Source organism: Kwoniella europaea, chromosome 1 (genome assembly GCF_036810445.1).
Source record: "Kwoniella europaea PYCC6329 chromosome 1, complete sequence".
In the NCBI taxonomy this organism is placed as follows: Eukaryota; Fungi; Basidiomycota; class Tremellomycetes; order Tremellales; family Cryptococcaceae; genus Kwoniella; species Kwoniella europaea.
This window is the reverse complement of record NC_089487.1, coordinates 9,578,990-9,591,124: the sequence shown is the minus strand read 5'-3', so window position 1 is coordinate 9,591,124 and position 12,135 is coordinate 9,578,990. Positions and strand designations below refer to the sequence as shown.

The window sequence follows — 12,135 nt, the reverse complement described above, 5'->3', positions numbered from 1 at the left end:
TAACATGCCTCGTGAGTGTAAAAACTTCTCCCTCATCTTCACACTACCGCTGACTATGACCTACAGCCAAAGGAAGCGGCACCAAACCACGCAACTCTTCTCCCATCAAACCTACCCGAAAACCTTTCAAAACACCCGCAGCCGCAAGGAAAGCAAGAGTATCTGAACCTGCTCCCCCGAAGGCTGGTAAGCGAAAGTCCGTAGACGAGAAAAATGAGGATGACGAGACAGATGAATCGGAGAAAGGGAATGATGCGAAGAAGAGGAAGGTAGGAAGTCATGTGGAAGTGGAAGAGGAAGAGGATATTGTAGTAGTGGAGGAAGAGGAGGTCGAAGATCGTGTTCATGATGACCATGATAAGGAGGGAGATGAAGGGTATGTCTTCCGTTCTTTTATTATAAGAGAGGAAGCTGAAGGGAATATCTTCCGGTAGATCACAAGATATTTATAAAGAGCTTTCAAGTAAATTCCAATCCAAATCTAGGAAAAGCAAGTTCACCTTTCAACCTGATATAATTGTATGTGAGGTTGTGAGACTGATCACATCATATGCAGTGAAATCGTTGATAGGTAGGAAGTCGAATTCGAAAACATCAACCAAGAGTAAAGAGCTGAAAAAGCTGGAAGGGATGTATGATGGTTTATCGACGTTGATCAATGATGAAGATATAGTCGGGAAACGGTAAATGAAATTGTCCCATTCTTACCCCTTACTTCACCATACTTCCTTTTCCATTCTTATAACATCGGAGACGATTCTGACAAGTCAAAGTACAGAAGAGCAACCATAAATCAACTTACCTCCCTTCTTACCGATACGGTCAACCAAGATATACAAAATGCCAAGAGGAAAGATGAGATATGGGATCTCCGCAATGTAAGGATACTCATTTCTTCTTCAAGTACCTCTCTTCTCTCCCAAGGGTTTATCTTGTGATACTTATAAGCTTTGTTTCTTAATGGTTTGAAGGAACGATTCAGTGGTTTACATCGTCATTATGAAGATTTCCTGAATGGTTATCATGGCCCATTAGAAGTAGTGATGAAAGATGCTATTCAAACTTGTAAGCCCACTCAGAACTACTAGTATATCAATTTCTATAGTGTAAAACCCACAGGATTGATCCACTGAATGGTATGGTATTGGTAGATGAAGAAAGACCCAAAGATATCGAAAAGACAATTAAAGAGTTTACGAAAGTACAAAAAGAGCGGATCAAAGAGGATGAGAATGATAGAATTGTAAGTCTAACACTAATTAACCCGCATGAACTCCTCCTTCCATTTTCTGCTCAAAAGATTATAAGATTGTATATCGAGGTTGATCTTTTTGTGAATTTGGTAGACCTCACTGGATTCCAATAAAATTGTCCAACATGCTCGAAAATTCATGTTATCGATGATCAAAAAGCCCAAGCAAGACGTGAAACAAAGGTGAAAAAAACAAATATTAATGGAGAAAGGAGAACTTCCATCTTATCTGGTGATTCGCATATCATTCACATCGTGATATCGTATATGATATATTCTGTATTTCCTTCCTTCTCTATCAGTCGTTTCCATTCTGTACAATCCCTTCATCATCAAGATCCATCATATCAGTTGTGTATCACCTATCTGTTTGACAATGTATATACATGAATTTCCCATGATGCCCCAGAATACCCAGATCACAGTTGTAAAATATTCGTTTGTATTGTATGACCGAATGGAATTATAATCTATGTCATACGTTATATGTTATATGTACTTTAATCCTAGAACTCGTATAAGTCTGGTCTATCATGTCTGACCTGTACCCTCTGACTACTCTTCTTCTGTCCATCCCCATGCGAATGATCATGTGTATGATCGTGTCCGTGTTCTGAATCATGAGCATGATCACGATGCTGATCCTTACCATTATCCGTACTGACACTAACTGACATTTCCTCCTCCCCTCCAAACCTAACTCTAGCTCTGGGTTTAGTCTTTTTCTTCGTATCGCCCTCTGGTCCTTTAGGTTTATCCACTCCTATTCCCCCTCCTGACTCCTCTTGTCCAATCTGAGTATTCTGATTCTGACCACTGTGTCCTTTATCTACTCCCTCAACCTCACCTGTGTTTGTGGTAGCTGGGAGATGATGTGTCGAAGTACCAGACAAAGCAGCTACTACATCCGGTGGACCCGTCGATCTCTCTCCCACGCCACCTTCCACACCCAGATGGACAGTTTCAATGACGAATTTCTTCCTTTTCAATCTGAATCCAAGATTATTTTCTCCTGCGCCTCCTCCCCCGTCCGAACCTTGCGATACTCCCAGTAGAGTCGAGTGTTTCAAGGTAGATGGAAGAAGAGTATGAGAAGTGGGGTACGAATGGAGAGTCAGGAGACCGTGGGTGGTAGGGAAGAGAGGCGGGAGTGTGGGATCATCTATAGATTTGAAAGATAGAGAGTCAGGCCTAAATGTTGACATTCGTATGGTACGTTGCCGGTGTTGGGAATATGATGAAATTGGGGATATGCGGATCACAATGATAGTGATCCCACTTACCTGCGAATCCCTTCAATTCCACACTAGCGTCTACCATCCAGCTCAACTTCCTTACAAAACTCTCTTTCGTAGGTCCAGCAATCAATTGAGGTGGGACAGTAATCAGTGCCGAGATGGGTTTGTTACGTATGATGGATTTTAGGGAATGAATGAATCGAAGGATTTGCTATATTCATGATATCAGTTAGCACCTGATCATTTACCGTTACTTGTATCGACCGAGGTACTGTTAAGCATTCTTGTCCAGTGTCGAACATCGGAAGATTGCATGTTACGAATCAAGGATATGTATCATTAAGACAACTAGACTTACATCTTCACGTATCTCATCACCCCATTCCAACCCACCCAATTCATGTATAGTGATTCTCCCAGCTCTCTTCGGATCTGATTTATCTAATTTATCATGTATCCTCGATATAGCCATACTCAATCTATTTGAACTTGAGGAAGTACCGATAGTCGCATCAGTGGTCAAGTCATCGTCCAGACCGATATATGATTGTTGACCCGTTTTATGAATTGATTGAAGGACATCATGAGGGATCGTATTCGTTAAAGATAGGTTCGAGCCATTACCTGTAGATCAGTCAGACAGTCAGTATACCAAGGCATGAAGATATATGGGGACTCATCTGATATTTTGATTCGGAGTCGCTATGAAGGTTCACACACAAACTCACCTCCAACGGTAGTTTTGAATTTGCCCATTTTCTCATACCTCCAAGCAATTTTCTTTCCTTCTGCTTCATCTCCTCCATCACCTTCATGTTCAGTCTCACTTTGGCTTTCTTCTCCTCCCCTCCAGCTCTTTTCAGTCCACATACACCCTTTGACCAATTCTTCATCAGTCCCAACAACCAAAGACGATTGACCCGATATCAATCCCTGTGCGATCCAATACCTCTCAACGAGTTTGGACCATGACGACTGCGTGTCGGGAGCTAAGACAAGGAATATTGATCCGAGGGGTATACCACCTCCCAGGAGATCATCCAGACTTGGGAGACCGCTCGGTAATAGGTTGAGGGATGATAGTGAAGGTGATGGGTGGGTCCCAGCTGGAGGGGGAAGGGTGGTAGATGGTACTCGACGGGTGAAAGATGGCATCGTAGTGGGCCTTACGGATGTTCCACTTCGCAAGAATTAATATACTATTTGTGAGATGATTGTGAACGACACTAAGAGAGTAAAATAATTTCTTCGAGAACTGGTTCAAAATCTCAAACAACGAAAAGTGGAGGTAGAATGCCCATGTTCGCTGTACGAGTGGTCACTCTAGGTGATATACTATTCATCCCATTCCATCCCATCCCATGCTATGTCATGCTATTCAAAGCCGTGAGGAACAAAAACACTGAGTAGATAAGGAGATACATGATATACTGAATCCCAGACTCCCTATGATCCCTCTATCCTATCCTATCCTTATCCTCGTGTAAAACGGATATAGAATAAACCGCAAAAACAGAAAAATACACTTTGATCACATACCACAGACCACAGATCACACAAATCAATCCACATCACTTTTCCTCCTCCAATCTTCCCATTCTCCATCTCCATCATTATCATTATCATTATCGTTATACGCAGACTGCCCACTCGTCTCTCCTTCCGCTTCAGAATTCAAAAACGCATCTACCTCATCCATCGTCTCATCTCTCTTTTTCATGGGGTAATCATCTTGTCCAGAAGGTTCATAAGGTGGTGGTGGAGGTACTCTCTCCCTATCTCTTCTGGATGTTCTTAATGGTAACTGACTAGCTTCCGAAGCTGTCCTTCCCCTTCTTCTAACTTGATCAGGTTGGAACAAAGCAGGAACGAAGTACAACAGACCCGTCCTCTGTCTTCTCCTTCGATTTTCATTATTCCCATAAAGTAAGGTAGCAGGAGCAGCCAGGATCAGATGACCAGCTCTTTTGAAGACATTCGCAATGTCCGAGGAGTTGAGTTGTAAATGACCAGGCAAGTCGAATGTCGTTGAGGGAGACATCAATCCACCACTTGATCCAGTCGTTGAAGTAGGTGTACTAGCTCCGGACCTATTCCCATTCCCGGTCCCACCAGAGTTTGAGCTGGACGTAGGAAGGATAGATAATAATTGATATTGTTGACCACCATTCGCAGCTTTCCTCTTTAACCATATCAACCTTATCACACCTAATACCAGTACGACCAATCCGACCCACATGAGCTTCTTACCCCATGCTCCGAGGAAAGTGATAAATCCAGCATCGTCAGCGTGCCATGACGAACCGTAAAAGTGTGAGAAGAAGGAATGCGGCACAGTGGACATCGGTACGTTTTTACCGTATAGTGATTTGGGTAAGATTCGGACTTCTGCACGAGGATGGGTTTCGGTCAAAGGGTGGGCAGAGGAATATAAGGCGTATTGCGCAGATAAGAACATTGGTCTGATCGAGATGACAGATGATCAGTGTGCGAAACTACTTGGTACAAATTGCGCTTACCCGGTGGAAAACATGACGGTAGGGTAGTTGGTGAAGTACTGGTGATTGAAGGTAGAAAGTCCATGGACGGTGTCATCCATGAAAGCAGATCCTTTCGAAGAGAAGATCAAATCGTTCGATACACCGACCTGCAGCAATAGTAACAATAATGTATCAGTAATCAGATCTGAGTATCTGTCAGGGATGTCGTACTTACAGGTTTAGTGATAGGTAAGATGACCTCCCAATCACCTTGTAAGAGAGGATCCAGTCTTCTTCTACAACCAATATCCAAATCCATGTACACACCGCCGAAATGGTGCAAGATGAAATACCTTATGGAGTCGGCACGTTGGATGGGGTATTCATACGAATCAAACATTTGTAGATGGGCTGGATAATGTTTGGCAATGAATTCCCGAGAAACATCATCGGTCCATAACATGTATTCGCTGAAACACGACCAACCACTCAGCACACGACGATATACTACGTATGTAGATATGCATGATACTCACTAATCTGGCATACCCTCTCTACATTCTTTCCATGCCTTTCGCCACTTTTCAGGTAAGACGTCGCTCTTCCAAGTTTGGTGGATCAATCGAGGGATAGTCTCTCCGGGCCTACGTAGATCATTCACACATCAGCTGAATACTTCATTCCTCGGTATAGATAAGATAACAAATAAGATTTCGCCTTTCGTCGAACTATCCCATGTACACAAGTGTATGCATCTAACGCGGAAAGAAAGAGAAAGTCGAACTCACCTGGTAGTAACGTTGAATAACCTATCCCAACTTTCGGTATCTTGGACTTTCCCATTCCAATCTTTCTTCATCCAATACCCTCCCGTTCCTTCACCGTCTATTCCCCATACACCATCGTCGTCCTGGGCATCTTGCACCATCCCATGATCTAATACTGCTGCTTCTGCCGCTGTTGTCGTCGTATCTTCCGATTCCACTGAATCATCATAAGTCTCTCCCTCTACCTGTTCATCTCCATCTAATGGTATATCAACATCCACATCCACATCGACTTCCTCAGCCGCATCTAACTGTTCCATCTCCTCTTCCAACTCCTTCCAAGATTCCGGTAAAGTCTCCGTCCCCAATACTCCACTAGCTTCTAATGGCTCTGCCTCTGATAGGTCATCAGTTACGTCTCTCCATTCTTTCCTACGCTGTATCCTCCTCTTCTCATTGACATTGAAATCTAATGGATCTTTCAACGGGTGAATTATATCACTAGGTCTCCAAGAAACTTCCGATTCAGTTAGATAAGCCCAATTGGGTATATTAAGGAAGTACGATACGCTAGACAAGACAATTACTGTTCCTATCAAGAATAATGATAGGATAACCAATAATGTTATTATCGCTTTACGCGTTTTGGTCGATTTGGGTTTACTCGAACCAGAGTGTGAGTGGTCATGACGCGAAGTGGAGTGTGGGGAAGATGATATACGTGAATAAGACATGGTCCGAGATCGACTCGTCCTTGGTTTTGAATATGTTGGAACCACAGGATACGAAGTGATCGAGCCGTTTGCACTGACGTTACGAGATGAGATTGATAGAGAGGTCCTACGTCTCGGATTTTGAGGTAAATGGAATGAAGATGAGGTTGACGAAGAGGTGGTAGTAGGTGGTGATGTTATTGTGGGATGATGGCTGATCAAATCCGGTTCATTTATATTTATCCTATATGTAGGTGAAGAAGGTCCAGCAGTACCTAAAGAGATGGAAGTTGAACGCGAACGGTATTCGTCGTTGTCTTTGTCGTATGAGATTGAGATTGGAATGGAATTTCGATCTGAACTATTCCTACTTTTATTGTTGTTGTTACTGGTTTTGAATGATGTCGAGTTTGTATCCGATATTGAGATTGACGATCTCTTTGTTGGTTGATAGGAATTCACAGATGATGATGATGCTGATGATTTGTTATGGTTGATGGTGGTATTATCCATTTAGATGAAAGGGTGGGTTATCTTCAAGTCCTATATATAAAGGTCTCCTAATCTTTCCCTCCCTTCGGTGTACTGCCCAAAAAAAAATGTCTATATGGGTATGTGCAGCTGAACAAAGCATAAAGCTCAAGCTCGAAATTGATTAGAATTCCCACTTAATCTTCGCACTGTCCGTACGGTGGGTAACGTGGGTGTTAAGTCTTATGCTTGGGGCGGTTAATGGCGAAATGTATTGTAAATAGACGGAGATCTTTAGAGCATTTTATTTACCTTTACAACGTAACAGATAGAATCCTGGTAGTAAGTAGGATCAGGGTGAAATACAGAGGAATGGAATCAAAAATGAAAAAAGGGAAAGGAACACCCGTTTCAGGTTTGAATGTGGATATGAATACAAATCGTTCTTCCCCCTTGCTCAGACTTCATTACATATATAAATATATGTATATGCAGGAGATGTATGGTTGAACCACTTGGCTTCATCGCTTTGTATGTACTCACACAAGCTCTACTTCAACATCCATCCACTGACAAGTACCACTATAGTCAAGCAGTGGTAGACTCGATATCCTCGCAGTCATCCAATACTAGTACTGTACGATGTACGATACACGCGCGTGGGGGAGCATGAAGCATGAGCATAGCCCCCTGGTTCGCAACCGTGAACGACGAAATACCCAATGCAGTAATTCCCCGGTTTGTACGTTGTTTACCCCACAAAAACGCCACAATCCTCGGTGCCCGAGATGATCAATTATCAAGATTATATAGATAACTCGTCATGGTGACGATCCATATTCAAGATCAAGATCACCGTTACTTGCACTGATATACAGTACAATGGAGGCTGATCATGGTGATATCGGAGACCGCTCGCAGTGTCAGGCAGCACACCGACTCGTCGTATCCACTCAACGTAAGTAAGACCTTATGAATAAAGCGGGATCAACATCTGTAAATCATGTCATATCGCCACATCTCTATATCTACGGATTACAGCTATCAATGTTCTTCTCATCATTTATACTACTTAACCTGGCATCATCTTAATTTTGACGATGTGTTCTAAGCAAATTGTTTGGAAAGTTCCCATCCTTGGGCTATACTAGAGATCAAAGCATCTACAGCGAAACCCTTCTTAGAGTAATCTGGAGATGACAGAGTCCAAATGATATCAGCTTAGCTATTACTGAACGTACAAGTACCGAATGAACAAGATATAATGGATTCGAGTATTCTCACCTTTGAGTGTAGAATGTAGATCCTTTAGAGCGACTACGCGCTTGATTATATACTCACCCTATATCCTAAAAATCAGTAATGACCAATCAACGTCATGACAAATAACTTCGCTCACAGGTTCAAGTTTCTGTTCTGGTTCAGGATCGTTCTCTCCTAATTTCACATCAACAGTGACCAAGTGCATATTGGCTCCTGACATTCTATTATGAATGGGTTCATTTCAGCTAGCTGTATGTGATACCAAAGAATGTTCAACTCACCCAGGATCTTTGACTAATACATCCGATACCTCTTTGACACTAGCATTTCCCTCACCTGCTTTACCTGATCCATATCCTGTCTCTTCGTGTAACTCTCTTAATGCTGTTGTTCTATGAGGTGACGACAATTGATATGAGCTGGGTCCGTCGTCATTTACATGCAGATTAGATGTTCTGCATAATACTCACGCTGCATCTTCACCTTCATCTATCAGACCTGCAGGCAGTTCTATAGAACAATTTTGTGCATCAGCAATGGATATTCCATTTGGGCTGTTATACTGATCGAACGGTGACTCGATCCCACTCACCAATCACAGTAGCTCCAGCAGGTGGACGGTACTGCTCTATGATGATGGTGGATACAGGTTTCGATGGATGATGAAGCAGCGCCAGAATGTGAACGGCTGGTTGTACCCATGATATTTAGTAGTTCATCTTTCATTTTTGTAATCCAGTATGTATCAAAGCTCGACTCACAATCTACACCGGCTTTAGGTCTTTTAGTTCTATTTGCAACTTCCCAATTCCTCTATTCTCACATGACACCCCGATCAAAAATCAGCTTATCTTGATAAGTACATATGAACCGCTAAATGCTAGTGTAGTAAGACTCAACTCACCTCTTTACCTTCTTGATCTTTCCATTTGATATTCTCCAATTTCAACCATTTCGCATCTGTCTTGTACTCCTCCACGGATAATATCTCAGGTTCCTGCTTCTTACTTGAATTAGACATTATTGTACGGCTGTTTATCTGGATTGGGTTTGTTGACTTGTAATGGGAGAAAGTGATAGGAAATGAATTGGATCTAGTTGGTCTTGAGGTACTGCGTAACAAAGGTGATAATATACTTGATCGCATCGAATCCAACGAGTTTGGTACAAACAAAGGAGATGGTGAAGGACACGATGAATGGTAGAGAGTAGCATAACAAAGATTGAAGAGTGCAACAGTGGAATGACGCAATTTCCTTGATCGACAAAAGTGGAGAAGTGAAGTGGAGGTGAAAGATACGAATGAGTGCAGTACAGAGCTTATCAGCAAGAATACATGATCAACATGGATATCTTCCAATTGAAGTTCCGAGCTGTACTTGACGGGCTGCACTGTCCAAAAATTCTGTTCCACTCCTATACAAATATATGATAGATATACACCAACAAATGTTCGAACTCCTGTTAGCAATTCACTTCATCTAATCAATAGATATTCTCCTTTGAGCCATGACCATCTCCTGATCCTTCTCCTGAGTCTCATTACTATTAGATCTCCACAATCCAACGATAGAGGATATCGTACCAGGTCTTGCCAGCACTACATTCATCAAAGCACATCAATCGCCAAAATGGATCAGCCTGAGACTCTAAACTACAGTGGTCATAGATGTGACCCAACTTACGAGCCTGTTTCAACCCTTTACCGAAATTCAACCAAACCATCACGCCCCACACTGCGCACGCCAAAAGACTAACAATACTCAGCGCATCGAACGTGGTCAATGACTTGGCAAGGGTTCGATAAGTCGTATCGTCCTGTTGCCATATTCTAGCTAATTTGAAGATAAAGTAGGCACATCCAGCTACTAGTCCAACCATGAATGCGGCCTGAGCGTACAATCGAAAAATAACTTCAGCTTCTTGGATTTGTTGCTCAAAAGATGCATGATCGATTGGATCTTCGTACTCACCATCATATACTTGTTCTCATACTTTGCTGCAAACCTTCCTATAACCAGGAATACCAGTAACAAGGGGAATGCGATCCAGGTTATAATGTATTCAACATCATCTGGGTTAAGCACTATGACGATTTACACTTTAGCTAAACGCTCTACACCCATCTGGTAGGATTGACTGACCAAGCCATATAAACTAGATCCGAAAGTATATACCAAGTCAGCGAGAGTATTATACACCTGATAGGTATCAAAACAAAACCCACCTGAATACCGAAACCAGCACAGAAGAATGCCGAGAAATAACAAATACATTCAAACACCTGTAATTTGGTATAATATTCTCTGATCATAAGGTCCGCTCCAAGGAATCGATATCTTTGCCAACTGTATGCCAAAGCAAAACACGATAATCAGTACTGGATGAATACCCGGACACGGTATGAAGGCATGGATGTGATAACAAATTGAAGAAACACCAAATCACTCACCCGAATTCCCTTTGTAAATAAAAGCTCAACCCGGTCAAAATCAGACAACTGAGCGCTACCACCGCGATGATCAAGGCGGTCAAAACATTCAGAGGTATAGTCATCAAAGTATTATCCCCTTCATTACCCGTCAATTCATTGGCCAAATTATCACCTAGGACCTTTCTCAATTCGTATATCTGAATGACGGCGTATCCCAAAAAAGCGAAATTGAATGCTGTCACGGACATGACTTGAATAGTGTTTTTGGTACGGATGGCAATGACAGTGAGGACTATTTGCCATAAACTGAACCAATGATAAAACAGAGATCAGTCGTCTGTGGGGGTGATACTAGTGGTGATCACAGATGGATCATGATTCGACGTGGACTCACTGTGCTAAACCAAATATAATCAAATAGATAGGTAATCTCCTTCTGTTTTCCCATTCAAGATCTGTCGAAGTGGTAGATTCGACTTCTTCATTGAACCTATACAGGATATTCCCCTAGGACATGAACAAACCTCTATGAGCATTTGTACAGCACATGATCCTGTTTGCATTGTATGTATATCTAACTCACCTCGATAGCAAGGTTGATGACAGTTTCGATCAATATCGTCCCCAACAGACATTTCGTCAACGTAGTAGAAGGGATCATCTACCATCTACCATCAACCTTGTCACCTCAGTAATGATAGAGTACTCTTTACTCACCCTCTGCCATATAGTCTTATTTCTCGTCGTCGTAGTCATCCTCGACAACCCCGTATTGGGAGTTTTCGGCTGATCATATGCTGTTTGAGCATCAGCATGAGCATGTTTCTCGCTCATATCACTATACATCGATCTCCTATCTCCCCCGTGTTCGAGATCTCTTTCTTCATCTAACGTCATGCGATCTTCGCTCATAGCTGATTCCGGACGAAGGTTGAGTGGTTGGGTAGAAGAGTACGAGTGGGCAGGAGAGAGTTGGGGAATCGCTAATGATGTAGGGGATGTAGATGGTCGACGAGGAGGTGATGTAGGTGGCTGAAGTGACATTTCAAATCAGTATGAACCGATATGGGATGATGGAATTGTCAGATGAGGGGTAAAGCTCACATAATCATGTAATTTCAATGTCCCACCACTAGCCGATATGGGTACTCCGTCTGTAGGTTGTCTTTGAACTTTAGGTCGATACGCAGCGACCGGTGGAGATACACCAGATGAAGCTCCTGACCCTTCAACTACAGGCGATAAATTATCATAAGCGGCTCTGGCCATTGCTGCTGAGCTGGATTCAGCCTCGGGTTCGGCTTCGTATTGATCTCGATCATATGTGTAATCCGCTATGGTGAAGCGGTTTGTATCCGCGTTGTAAGCCATGTTGAAATGTATGTATAGGACTCGGTCGTTTCCTGTCGACTAGTGAGAGTATAGTGGGTATGTATCCAAGATGTTCTTTAGTGGGGATAAGAGAGAAAGAAGCACAGTTGTCCAGCAACGGTGTTGGAGTGCTGTGCAGGTGAAAA

The 12,135-nt window shown here is 42.5% G+C and overlaps 5 protein-coding genes across 5 annotated transcripts; 1 reads left to right on the top strand and 4 right to left on the bottom strand.

The window, feature by feature from the left end:
• Positions 1-4: 4 nt before the first annotated feature.
• V865_003659 (uncharacterized protein) lies at positions 5-1,439 on the top strand (the record flags this gene model as incomplete). Its single annotated transcript, XM_066227448.1, has 8 exons — positions 5-11; positions 67-376; positions 435-490; positions 572-683; positions 779-878; positions 972-1,065; positions 1,152-1,243; positions 1,347-1,439. The coding sequence occupies 8 exons, from the start codon at positions 5-7 to the stop codon at positions 1,437-1,439; spliced, it is 864 nt and encodes a 287-aa protein (XP_066083545.1).
• A 319-nt stretch (positions 1,440-1,758) lies between these two features.
• V865_003658 (uncharacterized protein) lies at positions 1,759-3,645 on the bottom strand (the record flags this gene model as incomplete). Its single annotated transcript, XM_066227447.1, has 4 exons — positions 1,759-2,414; positions 2,536-2,701; positions 2,849-3,114; positions 3,219-3,645. The coding sequence occupies 4 exons, from the start codon at positions 3,643-3,645 to the stop codon at positions 1,759-1,761; spliced, it is 1,515 nt and encodes a 504-aa protein (XP_066083544.1).
• Positions 3,646-4,051: 406 nt separating this feature from the next.
• V865_003657 (uncharacterized protein) lies at positions 4,052-6,471 on the bottom strand (the record flags this gene model as incomplete). Its single annotated transcript, XM_066227446.1, has 5 exons — positions 4,052-4,952; positions 5,010-5,137; positions 5,206-5,440; positions 5,507-5,614; positions 5,759-6,471. The coding sequence occupies 5 exons, from the start codon at positions 6,469-6,471 to the stop codon at positions 4,052-4,054; spliced, it is 2,085 nt and encodes a 694-aa protein (XP_066083543.1).
• A 1,557-nt stretch (positions 6,472-8,028) lies between these two features.
• Positions 8,029-9,205, bottom strand: V865_003656 (uncharacterized protein; the record flags this gene model as incomplete). The annotated part of the gene is made up of 8 exons (XM_066227445.1): positions 8,029-8,111; positions 8,206-8,263; positions 8,321-8,405; positions 8,466-8,576; positions 8,655-8,694; positions 8,777-8,872; positions 8,946-8,997; positions 9,089-9,205. The coding sequence occupies 8 exons, from the start codon at positions 9,203-9,205 to the stop codon at positions 8,029-8,031; spliced, it is 642 nt and encodes a 213-aa protein (XP_066083542.1).
• A 460-nt stretch (positions 9,206-9,665) lies between these two features.
• V865_003655 (uncharacterized protein) lies at positions 9,666-11,989 on the bottom strand (the record flags this gene model as incomplete). The annotated part of the gene is made up of 10 exons (XM_066227444.1): positions 9,666-9,784; positions 9,870-10,074; positions 10,158-10,270; positions 10,329-10,341; positions 10,412-10,532; positions 10,637-10,924; positions 11,013-11,125; positions 11,202-11,279; positions 11,336-11,650; positions 11,723-11,989. 10 exons carry the CDS (start codon positions 11,987-11,989, stop codon positions 9,666-9,668), a joined length of 1,632 nt encoding a protein of 543 aa, XP_066083541.1.
• Between the last annotated feature and the right edge of the window lie 146 nt (positions 11,990-12,135).